Source organism: Cibotium barometz, chromosome 2 (assembly GCF_041138505.1).
Source record: "Cibotium barometz isolate CiBa-2024 chromosome 2, ASM4113850v1, whole genome shotgun sequence".
NCBI classification, from domain to species: Eukaryota; Viridiplantae; Streptophyta; class Polypodiopsida; order Cyatheales; family Cibotiaceae; genus Cibotium; species Cibotium barometz.
Window position 1 is genome coordinate 65,196,432 of NC_141047.1, and position 15,930 is coordinate 65,212,361.

Genomic DNA, 15,930 nt, shown 5'->3' on the forward strand with positions numbered 1-15,930 from the left:
CATAAGGCCTCATACACAGCTTTATGCATAAGGCCTCATACAGAAGCTTTATAGTGACTATAGGCATGTGAAACGAGCTCGTTCCACTTTGAAGGATTTGTGGAATGAGGCTTCCACTTACGCACTCATTAAGTAAGTTGAGGAGTGTTGGTCTCATGTGAAAAAGAAAAATTTTAGAAACAAAGATTAGGATGAGGTTACAGGGGGCATACACAAATGATCAAGTGAGGACTAAACAAAGAGGTCGAGGGGGCGTACAAAAGTGATCAAGTGAGGACTAGGGTTGACACATTAAAGAAAAAGCAAAAACATCTGAAAACGAGTGGAGTGAGGTCTTCTTGGGAGTTCTTTGAGGTGTTGGATACGTTGTGGTCGTCCACACCTCGTTGTGTTGGGATACTAGGTGGCGTAGATAGCTCTTCCTCAAATCCTATGGTCTTTGATATTCAAGAACCTCTAGATGTAGATGTCAGTAAGGCTCATGGGGAGACTAACCCAAACCTTGTGAGGGAGAGAGATGGGGCAGGAAAAGAGAGTGGTAATAGTGAGAGGGATGAAAACTTGCCGGGTATAAAAGCCCAAAAAGTTAAAGAGCCAAAACGTTCATCTCTCGCGACAATCTCTCAAACTCTCAAGGAGGGCATGAAGACATGGTGTGAGACAATTCGAGAAATGGAAGCAGCAAGGTCTCATGAAACGAAAGAGCTGATGAAAGTACAATTAGAGGAGGAAACAAAGCGAATGGAAATGTATATGCGAATGTAAATGGAGATCACAAAATTGCTTTCTAAATCAAAGGTAATTACACACATCTTATTTTTTCTCAATTTTACATGAGAGAGAGAGAGAGAGAGAGAGAGAGCGAGAGTTTGAAGTTTATGCAATGTGTGTACATGTAGGATGGAGATTGAAGGTGATTGTTCAGCCTTATTATTCATTATCTTGGAGAAATATGTGCCAAATTAGTAGTGGTCGTCATCGTGTGCATAGTGTGATTGATTATGCGTGAGAGTCAGAGTTCATGTCTATATATTCATTGGGTTTCATGTGCTTGATTTACTGTTGGACAGCTTTATTTCTTATGCTTAAAGAAGGATTGGTAAAAGAGGGTCTTAGGTTGTGGTGGTGCTTTCTACGACGACAGACATCATTTTGGAGCATTATTCACTCTCACTTTTGGAGTGAGGCACGTTTGCAAAACCAGCATAGATATATGATGTACTATCGAATGTCTTATGAAGCTTTCCATGACCTTAGACGCATTATAGAGCCTTATTTGCCACGCACACAAGTAGGAGGTTTTGTCAGAAGGGAGCCTATTCAAGCCAATCTTGCTTTGGCTAGTGTATTGTGGCGATTAGCACATGGAAATTCTTCTAGGACGGTTTCGGAGTTGTTTGGTATAGGTGATTCGACCATTAGGAAATACCTTTGCATTATAGTGGGTGTGCTTTGTATCCAAAGCATGTTAGAGAAAGTGTGCATTTCAGTCCCTTTCGGGGAGCGCTTAAGCCAAATCATATTGGACTTTGAAAACATCACTGCGCTTCCCAATATGTGCGGAGCTATCGATGGCACCCACATCAAACTTCAAAGAAAGTCGGAGCTTGAGTATTTTCCAGCACAATATGTTAGTCGTCATGGGTTTCATAGTATCCTTTTGCAAGCAATTGTGAATTCCAAAAAGACATTTTGGAATGTTGTTTGCACCTCGCCTGGCGGGACCCATGACTCGACTCTTTTCAAGGGATCAGCTATGTATGCGCAATTGAAGGCATGCAATGTCCTTAGTAGCCCTCTTAAATGCATAGACGACGTGAATATTAGACCTTACATCATCGGGGATTCCACTTATAAGCCGACAAGTTCCTTATTGAAGGCATTCAAATCGAAAGCAAGAGAGAACCTAGAGAAGAAAAATGAGTTTGATAAACAGATTGCCAAGGGAAGAGTGAAAGTCGAGAACGCTTTTGGGATCTTGAAAAACAGATGGTGTATACTCAGAGAATATTTGAATGTTGCTTTGCCCTTTGCTCCTTCTCTGTGGTCGTAGCTTGTTGTGTTTTGCACAACTATGTGCAATTGCAAGGAGAGACGGAACACAGTGATCAAGTCGATCCACACCCCAACATCAATGAACCTCTTAGATGTAGGTGTATGAGTCGACAAAGGGCCATGGGCTTGCGAATGAGAAAGTTCTTTTTAATGATTACGTGAGACGAATGAGTTCCATTCTCACACAGGTAATATCGGATTTATTGTTGTCAAAGTGTATCTTTAACATTTCTCAGACTATGCCTAATGAAAGCCATTCGGTTTTGCAGGACACATGATGGAGAGGTTTTGAGGTGAGCTATTGGATGGTGTCCCATTATTTCCTAAGATTTTTTAGGTTTTTTTCTCTATGTGTGTGTATGCATGTGAGCGTGTTCGTTTTTGTGATTGTGTGTGGTTTCGTATGTGTGTCGTTTGTTTTATGTTTGATTGGGTTATTGTTTGACAGTGCATAATGTTTGTAGTTTGCATGTGTTTTCGTGTGTTCATCATTTGCATTGGCTTGTGTTAGTGTTATGTGTGAATCTCATGAGAGGTAGGCACTCTCTTGAGATTGTGTGTGCATGGCCTGCATCATTGAGGTGGGCTCTCAATGATGGTCTAACAGCATATGGAGGGCCGGGTTCGATTCTCGGGCGACTTTGACGGAGTGGTCTCCCCCCCTAGCACGCATCTAAGCAACTACAAAAAAAAAAAGAAACACTCTTATATTCGTATTTGCGCAAAAAATTGATCATAATACATGTGTGTTTTTTTAAGGTCTCGTTGGTGGCTAAGTGCTCAAGTATTTCGGCCAACTCCGGTCACCTGACCTGAAATTGGCCAACCTTCTAATGTGCTCAAAACAATGGGTGGCCGGAGGCATATTCTGGGAATCTTGGGTGGGCTGCAAAGTGACCTTAGGGTGACCGACCTCCTATATGTGCTAAGACTAAGATCCTTTCTCTTCTTCTTTTTTTTCCTTTGAGCGGATTCTGTCTGTCTACAGCTGCAGAAAGACAAGATTAAAGCGTAACGCGTGGGCCATAGGTCATACGACTGTAGGACCATGGACGTTTACTTGTGGTCGGACTCCGTGGAGTCTGGATTGGACCTCTTGAAACCAAAGGAGTCAGTGCTAACGTAGCATACAGGGTAGGACCATGGACGTTTACTTGTGGTTCGGGAGTCTGGATTGGACCTCTTGAAACCAAAGGAGTCAGTGCTAACGTAGCATACACGGTACACACGTGACTTGACGGTACACATGTGAGAATATCGTTTAGCCGTTAAGCGGCGCATTCCTGTGACTAAAAAGTCTTTTCTAAAGGAAACGTGCAGCACCGGGGCTGTGAGGGAGTCGGGACCAAGCAGCTAGTCAACATGGCAATATGTAACAGTGAAATTCCAACATGCCAACTTGCCACGCCTCACACGATAGTGATGGAACATGTCGGCCAAAGAGGGCGACACAATCACGGATTCACGGCTATCTCCGCCCCCCTTGTCGCTGGCCCGGCCGCCGCTGTCCCCTGCACAGTAAGCACAAGAACAATATCACCGACCCGAGGGCCGGGTCTACTGCAGAAGGTAGGTCCAATTGCAGCTATGTGTCCCATTTTGCATCGGGCCTTTCTATAAATTTGTAGGAGAGAGCTACACAGGTCCTCCAGGCTGCAACTTCCTCCGCTTTGCCTTGTTTCAACAAGCCATTGTTCTCCTCCGCTTTGCCTTGTTTCAACAAGCCATTGTACTTGTTCTCCTCCGCTTTGCCTTGTTTGAACGAGCCATTGTACTTCTCCGCTTATCGTTTCACTGTTGCTTACTTTCTCCGCTTTGTCTTCTTTCAAGCCATTGTACTTCTCCGCTCAAAGCCATTGTTCTCCTCTGCTTTGCCTGTGTTCCAAGCCATTGTAATTTTCCGCTCAGCGTTCAGTACTACTGCTTGCTTACTATCGAAGGCAGAAGGCCGCCTGTGATTGCAGTGTGCACAACTGCAGCAGCAACACAATTTGAAAGCACATTTTATTTGTCACCATGCAAATGACCGCTCAGGAATCTAGTGGGACGGCCTTTTCTTGTGATGCAAACTCCATCAAGCCTGGTCAAGACACTGACAAGAAGGCTTTGGAGCTCATCGACAGCTTGACCCTCAATGCAGACAACGTGCAGGAGCAAACTCTCTCCGCCATTTTGGAGAGGAACGCACACACCGAGTACCTGGGACGGTTCGGCCTGAATGGAAGGACTGACCGTCAGGCGTTCAAGAAACTTCTCCCCGTGATTACCTACGAAGACCTTCAGCCCGAGATTCAACGCATAGCTAACGGAGATACTGCACCTATACTCTCCGGCCACCCAGTGTCGGAGTTTCTGACGAGGTGCGTTGGCCGAGCTCCTTCCCAGGCGCAGTGTCTAGTGATCAATACGTACTGTACTGTATAGCGTGTTAATATCTTGTAGTTTGTGCAATCAGATTGTTGAGGATGAACTAATTAGTTGTGGTTCGTGCAGCTCTGGAACTTCTGCGGGAGAGCGTAAATTGATGCCTACCATACACGACGAGTTCGAAAGGCGGTGTCTCCTCTACAGCTTCCTCATGCCTATCATGAACCAGTAAGCACGTCGATCAAGGTTCTAAGTACTAGACTAATTTCGATGTTGGCACGTTTCACGTCAGTTCCAACGTATTGATCTAAATCTTTGATTGCTTGTAATTAGGTACGTGCCCGATCTCGACAAGGGCAAGGGGATGTACTTCTTCTTCATCAAGTCGGAGGTGAAGACACCGGGCGGCCTCCTGGCTCGCCCCGTTCTCACTAGCTACTACAAGAGCCATTGGTTCACGGAGCGGCCATACGACCCCTACAACGTGTACACCAGCCCCAACGAGACAGTCCTGTGCCCGGACGCCCACCAGAGTATGTATTGCCAGCTGCTGTGCGGGCTGCTGCAGCGGGCGGAGGTGCTGAGGATGGGTGCCGTCTTCGCGTCCGGCTTCCTCCGAGCCATCCGCTTCCTGCAGGAGCACTGGAGGGACCTCTGCCACGACATCCGTATCGGCCACCTCAGCGATGCCATCACGGACGCGCCCGCCAGGTATGCGGTTGGAAAGCTCCTTGCGAGGCCCAATGTCGACCTCGCCGACCACGTCAGCCAGGCTTGTGTGGATGCGGAGGCGTCTAGCTGGAAAGGAGTGATCACGCGCATCTGGCCTCGCACCAAGTACATCGACGTCATCGTGACGGGCGCGATGGCGCAGTACATCCCGACCTTGGACTTCTACAGCGGGGGCTTGCCCCTCGTGTGCACAATGTACGCCTCGTCCGAGTGCTATTTTGGTGTTAACCTCCTCCCCCTCTGCAAGCCCGCCGAGGTCTCCTACACCATCATTCCCAACATGGCCTATTTCGAGTTCCTCCCAACCAACCGAGCTTCTGCATCAGTAGCAGCAGGACGTCTACCTGCGGGTTCCCAGATGAGCTCAGAGCTCGTGGAGCTTGCTGATGTACAGATTGGCCAAGAATACGAGCTCGTCGTCACCACCTACGCAGGTATTACATAAAAATCCCTAAGCTCCTGATCTGTAGTTTGAAGGCTTAGAACTAATATTCCAGAGAAGCTTGTGTGCCTAACCCAGTGCGGTTTTCCTCTCTCTCGCGCCCAGGCCTTTACCGTTACAGGGTGGGGGATATCCTCCGCGTGACCGGATTCCACAACAAGGCTCCACAGTTCCAGTTCGTGTGCCGGAAGAACGTCGCCCTTAGCATCGACTCCGATAAGACGGACGAAGAGACGCTGCACAAGGCGGTCAAAGCTTCCACGGCCACGCATCTGGACCAGCACTCTGTAAGGCTCTTGGAATACACGAGCTTCGTAGACCTCTCTACCATTCCTGGTCACTACGTTCTCTTCTGGGAGCTGCAGCATGTTCAAGATCACCACCAGCTAGAGCTTCTAGACATGGCCGCCATGTCCAAGGTCTTGGAGGAGTGCTGCATCACCATCGAGGAGAACTTGGACTCCGTGTACCGCCAAGGGCGAGCCTCTGATAAGTCTATCGGGCCTCTCGAGATTAGGCTAGTGAAACCTGGCACTTTTGACCACCTCATGGATTACTGCTTGAGCAGAGGGGCATCCATCAACCAGTACAAGGCCCCACGTTGCGTCAAATCTTTGGCCATAGTAGAGCTCATGGACGCCAGAGTCACCGCCAGCCACTTCAGCCCACGCTGCCCATCGTGGATCCCAGCTGCAGGCGGTTGCCGTCGCACATTATCAACCGATTAACTTGTAAACCCAAGTTGAAGTTACCCAACCCACATTCAATTTATTTTAAAGAAGACTCAAAAGAGATTTAAATTCGAAGTACCAGATCTTGACGTGATTTCCTCATGCTCTATCATGACTGTCGACCTCACACGATGTTCACGTTCGAGTCTCCGTCTAAACGTTTTTTTTCCTTTAAATAGGAAATTTAAAAAAATATATGCAAGCTCGGAGAAGGTTCCGCCGCCCACTTTAAATGGCGTAGAGAGACAACGCGTGGGGGGAGAGAGAGAGAGAGACGGAGAGACAGAGAGGGGAGGGCAGAGGAGGGATGGGGGAGCACGGTGGGGGTGTGGGGGGCTGGCGGCAGCGAAGAGAGAAGGGAGGGAAGTACAACGTAGAGAGAGAGGAAGGTGGAGGAGAGGGAGATGGAGGAGGAAGGGGGGCGTAGAGTGAGAGGCGAAGGGGAGGAAGAGGAGGAGGGGCTGATAGAGGAGGAGGAGAGTGGAGGTGGAGGGGGAGAGGGCGAGGGCGAGGGCGAGGAGGAGGTGGGGCTGGTAGCCAATAGAAAAACATGCTTCCATGGGATTTTTCTTTGGATTTTTTTTAATTTATGGATTAAAAAAAAAATCTTTGGAGCGGAATCACATACTAATTTACAGAAGCAGGTCTTTTGTTTTAAAGACCAGATTGGGGCTACAAAATCCGCGTAGATCTAACCGCCAACAGGTAGGGGCAAAATTCCAACTTCATTGGCAGAACGAGAGTTTTTTAATAAAAACTATACATACACAAGCCTCACCAACGTTAGGAAAATAAGGGGTATAGTTTAATTGGACTTTTAAATTTCATAGAGTACCTTCATGTTTTGACTTTGAAGGTCATAAATTCGGTGGTTTCTAAGTGGTTTTAGAAATATGACTTGTAAAGTTCACAAAATGTGTGTAATCAGTCAGAATGTATAATCCATTGACAAATGGTTAAACTTTTTATACCCTTGAAGTCATGGCTATGTGCTATGTCACCACAAGAGGCATGCCTATAAGCACTGAATATAATAGCAAAATTACATGTAAAACATTCTAAAATGTTGGGGTGCTCTTCATTCTTATTATTGCTACTCTTTGCACTATATCACAATGAACTAGTAGCAATGAAAATAGCAATGCATGTAACAAAGATTTTTTTTAAATAAAATTTTTTGGGGTAGATCGGGGGAGTCCTTCAATCTACCCCATATTTATAAAATTATATTATGTGTGGGAGACCTTGGTGCGGGGTCATACACCTGACGTATAGCTTACCAAAACGTCGCAAGACAGATGGGGAGAACGCATCTACGAAAGGGAAAATAGGTGATTCTATCACATCAAATTTTTCTTTACAATGAGTAGGCAAAAACTTTATTACAAATATGGGAAAAAGAGGGGAGAAATGGCATTATATTACATCAAAATAGGTGATTATATTACATCAAAATGCCACTATAATGAGTAAGGAAAAATCTATCTAAATACATCAAAATGCCACTATAATGAGTAAGGAAAAATCTAAATACATCCAATAAATAGATCAATCATCATCATCCTTATCATCAAGAGCTCATCCTCCTCATCCCCACAACTAGGTTCCTTATCATTAGTATCATCCTACATACTTACATAAAGTTATCCATAAGACAAAGATCTATATGCATAGATATATCCATAGCTCTATGTATATATCTATACAAAAGACTCTTATCCATATCTGTATAGAGCGAGCTTTGCATAAAAGCATTCTTCTAGAGCTCTATGTATAAAAAGTCTTTCTTTAGAGCTATGGATAAGATCCTTGTGCATAGATACATAGTACATAAGTTCCATGTAAAAGACTCCTATGCATAGAGCTACATTAAATAATACAAAATAAAAATAAAAGTCCAATGCACATGAGCGATGCTACATACACTACAAGAGGTTGAGGACATACCGACGCCAAAATACCGACGCAAATGTCGAACGTCGGTATGTCCGTCGTCATGTTGGAGGAGACAAGTATGGCGGGGTTTTTTTAAATTTTCATTTCCCGTCGCGTATACCGACGCCGATACCGACGCCGATACCGACGCCGATTCCGTAGCATATACCGATGAATATTCCGACACATATTCCGTCGCATATACCGGCGCTCGTAAGTTTTTCACAGCCGAGAGCCTATTTTCTGGTTTTTCGCAGAAGATGCGCAAGTAATCAAGCGAAAGAGGTGCTTTCTCTCCCTCTCTCTCCTCTTTTTTCCTCTCTCCTCTTTTCTCCTTCATTCTTCTTTTCTCCTCTTCTCCTTCTCCTGACATGTTATTGCAATTGCTTTTAGTTTTTAATTGAAAAATTAAGATTTTTAGGGTTTTGTGTTTTTTTGGCTCTCTATGCATGTTGAGATCTAGAGCTCTCTATGTATGCATAGATCTCCTAATGCATGCATAGAGATTTTAGGGTTTTGTATTAGTTCTTTTTCTTGTGTTTAATTTACTAATTAGTTTGTTTAATATTTTGTTTTGCAGCTCTTTCACCTCACCAATCTTTCACCAATCCTCGAGCTCTCCTTCAGCTTTGCAAAAAAGAGGTAGATCCTCTTTTGATTTTTCTTGTTTATGCTATTTTATATGAATTTTTGCATCCTTGTTTTATGGTTTAGGGTTAGTTTTGGGTTCTTGTAAGCTTACAACACATAGGATTAATTTAATATCTATGCATAAAACCTATAATAAGCTTGCAATCTCTATTATCCATGTACGTAAAACAAGATCATGTTTATTACACCATTGGGTGATGGGATTAAGGGTTAGCATAGTGCATAAGGCATATAGCATAGAGCTTATGCATAGAGCTTATGCATAAGTCTTGCATAGAGCGTATGCAAGAGACTTATGCATAGAGCGTATGCATAAGACTTATGCATATGACTTATGCATAGAGTTTATGCATATGGCTTATGCATAGAGCGTACGCATAAGACTTATGCATATGGCTTATGCATAGAGCTTATGCATAAGGCTTAAGCATAGAGCGTGTGCATAAGGCTTATGCATAGAGCGTAATTGCATAAAGCGTGTGCATAAGGCTTATGTGAAAGGGATTAAGGGTTAGCATAATAGTGCATAAGGCATATAGCATAGAGCTTATGCATAGAGCTTATGCATAAGTCTTGCATAGAGCGTATGCATAAGACTTATGCATAGAGCGTATGCATAAGACTTATGCATATGACTTATGCATATGGCTTATGCATAGAGCGTACGCAGGTAGACTTATGCATATGGCTTATGCATAGAGCTTATGCATAGAGCGTGTGCATAAGGCTTATGCATAGAGCGTAATTGCATAGAGCGTGTGCATAAGGCTTATGTGAAAGGGATTAAGGGTTAGCATAATAGTGCATAAGGCATATAGCATAGAGCTTATGCATAGAGCTTATGCATAAGTCTTGCATAGAGCGTATGCATAAGACTTATGCATAGAGAGTATTGCGTACAAGTTTTAAGAAGTTGCATTTTCAATTGAGATTTGGTTCCAATTACAAAGGAGACTCTGGCGGAATTTACAAAACCGTAATTCAGTCCTAGGGTTTTTGGGATTAGGTTCGAGCTTATGGCTTATGCATAAGACTTGTGCATAGAGCGTGTGCATATAGCTTATGCATAAGACTTATGCATAGAGCGTGTGCATAAGACTTATGCATATGGCTTATGCATAGAGCTTATGCATAAGGCTTATGCATAAGGCTTATGCATAGAGCTTATGCATAAGTCTTGCAGCCTTATTATGCAAGCTTATACTTATAATATGCATTTAGATTATTGCATAAGGCCTTTATATATAAACAACTATTTATGAATAGAGATAGCTTCTCTCTCCATCCTTGTGCAAATTCTATTTAATTTTGTATGGAGAGGAGATAAGCTGATTTGTGTTTAACGAGCTGCATATACATGTTATCCTGCTAGATGGAGCCTCTCAATCTTGAAGAGAGAATAGCGTGTCCATGCATGCGATGTAAGTACCAAATCTTTCGAAAACGAAGGATTTGCAACGAGCATGTTCATGACGCTGGAATATTTCCAATGGAGCGCTTGCAAAATTTACCGTTTCAATCGTACAACCAAGCAAGTGTGCAGCCGCATCTTGATAACATTGCGCCTGTGAATTCTCGTCCCCAACAAAGGATGAGGATATCGCAGGAGGGAGTGACAGATGGAGCTCAATTAACAGCACCCGAGGGAATGGAAGAAGGTCAGGAAATGGAAGAAGGTCCAATGGAAGAAATGTTGGATGCCTTCATTGAGCAACAAGAAGCTCTCTTCGAGGAGCATGAACATGAAGATCATCAACCACGACATTCTCAACGGTCAAATTATGAACCAGAGGAAGAGGCCATGCGTAAACTTGCACGCCTTCCATTATACAATGGTGCCAACATATCTGTATTGCGTGCATCTCTTACGATGCTAAATTTGCAGTCAGTTTTTGGATGGTCTAATACAAGTGTCACTGAACTATTCAAGTAAGGTCTTTTTTTGGAGATTACACCTACTGTTGAAATGTTAAATTATCAACTTGTATTTGAGAAAATCTTAATAGTAACGATCAGATATTGCCATACTTGCAGGCTTTTGAAAGATCAAATATTGCCCCCTGGCAACGAGATGCCTCCATCTCGTGCAGATGCGAAGAAGTTATTGAAATCCATAGGCATGGATTACAATAATATTCATGCTTGTCGCAATGATTGTTGCCTCTTCCGCCATGAATATGAGCATTTGCAAGAATGTCCCCATTGTGGCTCTAACAGATATAGAGAAGATGTTCAGGGGGAAGCTGTCCCGGTAAAGGTTCTCAGGCACTTTCCAATCATTCCAAGGATAAAAAGCATGTTCAGGTGCAAATCAATAGCAAGCTTGATGACATGGCATGCCACAACTCGATCCACAGATGAAGTAGTGCGTGTGCCTGCAGACTCACCCGCATGGAGACACATTGAAGAGAAATGGCCGGCTTTTAAGGAAGAACCTAGAAACCTCCGTCTTGGCCTAGCAATGGATGGTGTAAACCCTTTTGGTTTAAGGAGCTCTTCATGGAGCACATGGCCTGTTTGCCTTGTGAATTATAATCTTCCGCCATGGTTAGCAATAAAGAAAGGTCATCTGTTGCTCTCATTAATAGTTCCAGGAAAGTACAAGGTGAAGAACATGGATGTATATTTGGCACCACTTATTGATGAGTTACACACCTTGTGGAACGGAATTGAAGTGAAGGACATGTCAAAGCAGCAGAGTGGCCAAAGACTTACAACTGTGCAAGGTATTCTCATGTGGACAATGCATGATTGGCCTGGCTATGGAGAATGCTCAGGTTTGTCTATATCGGGTTACAATGCATGTCCTGTATGTGGTCCTCGACTTGATTCAAGATACTCAAAAGCATTACGAAAGAATGTCTACCAAGGACATGTTAGGTATCTGCCATCCAATCATGAATTGCGGGATGGTAATCTAGGAAGACCTCCTCCAAGTACATTGAAGGCAAGCGATTGGAAGATCAAATGGGAGGAATGTGGCAACTTGGCATGTCCTGGGATGAAGAGGCTCTCTATCTTTCACCAACTCCCCTATTGGGGTGATCTCCTTATAAACCATTTGCTTGACCCGATGCATATTTTCAAGAATGTAGCTGACATTCTGTGGAAGACCATGACAGGAAAAAAGGATACTAAAGGCCAAAGGGATGACTTGGAAGAGATTGGTTGTATGCAACAGTTGTGGGCTCGCACTAGACCCAATGGAAAGGTGCTACTTCCAAGAGCCCCATGGGTTTTTAGCAAGATGGAGGAACAACAAGTCAAGAGGACAATTTCAGAGTTTCGGACTCCTACAGGTTGTATGCATTGCTTGAAAAGTGCATTTACAAAGGATGATGATCTTAGTGGTCTCAAGAGTCATGATTGGCACAAGTTTCTACAATTTGTGCTACCCATAGCAATAAAAGATTGCCTCACTGAAGACATTAGAGCTACTATCTATAAGATTGGCACATTGGTGCGCTGGATTTCTTCAAAAGAGATAAAGAGAGACACTTTGGAGACAGCGCGTTTAAACTCCATAGAGGCAGTCTGCATGGTAGAGAAGTTTTTCCCTACAAGTTTATTAACAATCCAGATGCATCTGCTAGTTCATGTTGTAGATGAGGTTGCAGTTGCTGGAACAGTCCATTCAAGATGGATGTTCTTTTTGGAGAGGTTTATGAAGACATTAAAGGGATTTGTTCGCCAAATGGCTCGCCCAGAGGGTAGTATGTCAGAAGGGTGGCTGATACAAGAGTCCCTTGTTTACATCACTGAATATTTAAGTTCCTCAGATCCAGAGATACCTCGACTATGGTCTCAAGAGTCCAACAGGCGAGTCATTGGTGAGGAACCTCAAGGCCAAGGCATTAAGAGAAAGATGGATAACACTTTGAGAGAAAAAATCAACAAATTTTGCATCTTGAACTCTCATGTAATGGAGAAGTGGATTGAGACATATGAAGCTCTCAAGCGACAGCGAGTACAAGATCGTTTAAGTTTCAGAAGGAATCGCACTACAAGAAATCTCCCATATCCAGAAGGCATGCAAGCTCTTCCGGACTTTCCCACAGGTAGATGGCTAGAAGCTACAATTTTAGAAGTCAAACGTGCTGGTTTACCTATAACAGAGGAGGAGGAGGAGCTTACAAAAGGATGCGATTGGCATGTAAGTGTTTAAGTTCTACATGTCTCTCATTTTTTTCTCTACATGTCTCTGTGTTTGATTCTCCATCAACAAACTTTTTGTGCTATTTGTAGTATCACAAATATGGGGCGTTTTGGTCACATGGACGTCATTTTCGAGTAGAACGAATAGACCAAAGAAGAGCAACCTTTGATTGTGGTGTCGTGCAGCACAGTTTGTTCAAGAAAGTCGTGCAAGTGCAAGTGATGATAACACAATTACTGGAATGCTTGATTACTTTGAAACCATTCAAGATATATTGAAGGTTGGCTTCAGAAGTTTTGAGTTGTTTATCTTTGATGTGAAGTGGTTCAAGGTAATCATGAATGGGCCACATGCAACTGTACGTAGAGACAAGAGTGGCCTCATCCAAGTGGACTCCACAAAGGTATGGACCGATCAACAAGATACTTTTGTGCGCCCAGAGCATTGTGAGCAGGTTGTCTTTAAAGCGGATCCAAAAGATCCACGCTGGCTGTTTGTGGTTCAAGTCGCCCCCCGCAGTAAGCAAATTTTTGAAGAATTTGAGCTACAGCAAGGTGATGTGGATGCACAGGGTAATGGAGAGCAGCAAGAACAAGACGATATCAACAATGAAGAGGAGCAAGCAAATGAAGAGAAGGAACTAGAGCAAGATCCAAATGAAGAGGTGCAAACCAAGGAAGCTGAAAAACAAGTTGAGGAAGAAGACATAGATGATGAAGACATCCTTCATCAAGGGACTTTTAATGATGAGGATGCTGAAATGTGCATAGACATAGATCTCTTTGGGGCTACTGATCTTAATGAGGATGATAGAATAGATAATGATTTATAAAATGATGTATCTTAATGATTATGCAAATAGTTATGACATATTTGTAATGGTTTTATGACATTGAAGGTCCATTCATTGTTTACCATTGTTAATGTTTACCATCATAATCACTACTGTAGGAGCAAGTTCATATAGTTTTACCAATGTTGTTTATCATTGTTAATGTTTATCTTATGGTTCTTTCATTCATTGTTTACCGTGTAATTTTCATTCCGTACAAGTTTGTCATATGGTTTTTTGTCCAACAGGCCATGGGTGACTCACCGCCCTACGACTACAGTCCAGATTTCTCATTTAATCCTACACCGCAGGGCATGAGTCCCCAGCAGTTATATGGTTTTCTTTCGTCCATGACTCCAGAGCAGAGAGCCATGGCTCAGAGTTATTGGGGTTCTGGAGCAGGGACATCTGCCTCACCATCTGGATTCCCGACGCCAGTTCCCACACCCGTGGGTACGACAGCAGCTCCCACACCTCGTACCACACAGCCTTCCACTCCTGTTTACAGCTCGATCTACCACCTCTTCACATAGACGGCGCTCACGTAGTAGGTCTTCAGGGGGAGGTTGTTGTGGTGGTAGTGCCACAGATGCTGTGACACCACCACCACGTGAGCGTCGTCCTTCGCTCTCATCTGTTGATAGCACACCCATAGGGTCACCTTCCACTCCCTGGGGTGCAATTGACCATGACAACAGCAAGATTTACACAATTAGGGATGGGGCACCAATAATGGATAGTGCAGGGAAGGCAATGAAGACACGCATTCGACAATTGTGCACTATACAGTTTCATGACTCTGTCATGACTAAATGGGATCAGCAAGACAAGGGGAAGAAAAATTATATAAACACAAAGATAAAGCAAGAGTTCCAGCCATCTGACCCTATGAATGTCGTCTCTAATGAGTGGATACAGTATACAGCTCGCATTTTGATGGGGCATCGTAGGTCAGAGGCGAGGGACGCATTCAGAGAGGGGAAGGAGAAACCTGTTTGGCTAGATGACAGGGAGTGGGCAGCCATTGCTTAGGAGCTCACCGAGACACCAGACAGGTTTCAACAACAAAGAGAGGCGGCAAGGGCAAGACTCCAAACAGTAGGGGCTTCTCATCTCGGGAGTGGTGGTTACGAAACCATGCGCCATGAATTCGTAAGTGTTTGTAGCAATTTTATTTATTTCAATGTATGTATGTGGGCTAAATGTTGATTTTTTAAAAGTTATAATTGTTAATCGTGTGTGCAGGAGTTGGCCATGAATCGCCCACCAAGCAGGCGAGAGGAGAAGTACGCTCACAAACATGGCCTTGTGGCCTTGTTTGAGATGCTTGAAGAAGAAGGAGAGACCGTCAATTGGGAGGCATTACCATGATGTAAGATGACCTTCAAACTAATGAAATATGATCAAAACATTCTTGAGTATTAATGTTTAATTTAATTTCTTGTTTGTCGATCAGGAAAATATGCAAACGAGCACGGTTGTTTTTGTGCTCTATTGTAGACAGAATGGTGCTGTCTGTTTTGTTACCATATTATAGTAGTGATGTGTGTGAACACACTTAGGACCGCCGGGGCACTTTTTCCCTCACTAGGAGGTTTTTTTCCCCCGTGCATTGTATATACGCCCATTATCTTCTAGGGCTTGTTATCTTTCATTTTTGGCACTCATAATACACTACTGTGTTGTGCTCAAGCTTCCTCATCTTCTTGAAGTTGTGTGTGCATTCCTGCAACCCTAATTCCAACAATTGGTATCAGAGCAGGCTTCCTCCTCTCGGGCAGCATCACCGGCACCTGCCGCTTCATCTCCTCCGATTGCCACGAGGTTTCACGAGCGTCTGCAGGCAAAATCGTCCTACTGTGCAGATTTTCTGTCAAGATTAAAATCTGCAGGACAGGTGCCCATTCGTCTGTTTTGGGCTGTGCTACATAGCACAGGTCGATTTTATACAGGTTTACCTCTTACAGACAACATTTACATCTAGTAGTACAGTCATTGGCCATGGCTGACAACAATGATGTATTCCGCA

The 15,930-nt window shown here is 43.8% G+C and overlaps 1 protein-coding gene across 1 annotated transcript; it reads left to right on the plus strand.

The window, feature by feature from the left end:
• Positions 1 to 3,379: 3,379 nt before the first annotated feature.
• LOC147641368 (indole-3-acetic acid-amido synthetase GH3.5-like) lies at positions 3,380 to 6,399 on the plus strand. Its single transcript, XM_086820874.1, has 4 exons — positions 3,380 to 4,415; positions 4,549 to 4,650; positions 4,756 to 5,588; positions 5,702 to 6,399. The coding sequence occupies exons 1-4, from the start codon at positions 4,072 to 4,074 to the stop codon at positions 6,322 to 6,324; spliced, it is 1,902 nt and encodes a 633-aa protein (XP_086677000.1). The 5' UTR covers positions 3,380 to 4,071; the 3' UTR covers positions 6,325 to 6,399.
• Positions 6,400 to 15,930: the final 9,531 nt, after the last annotated feature.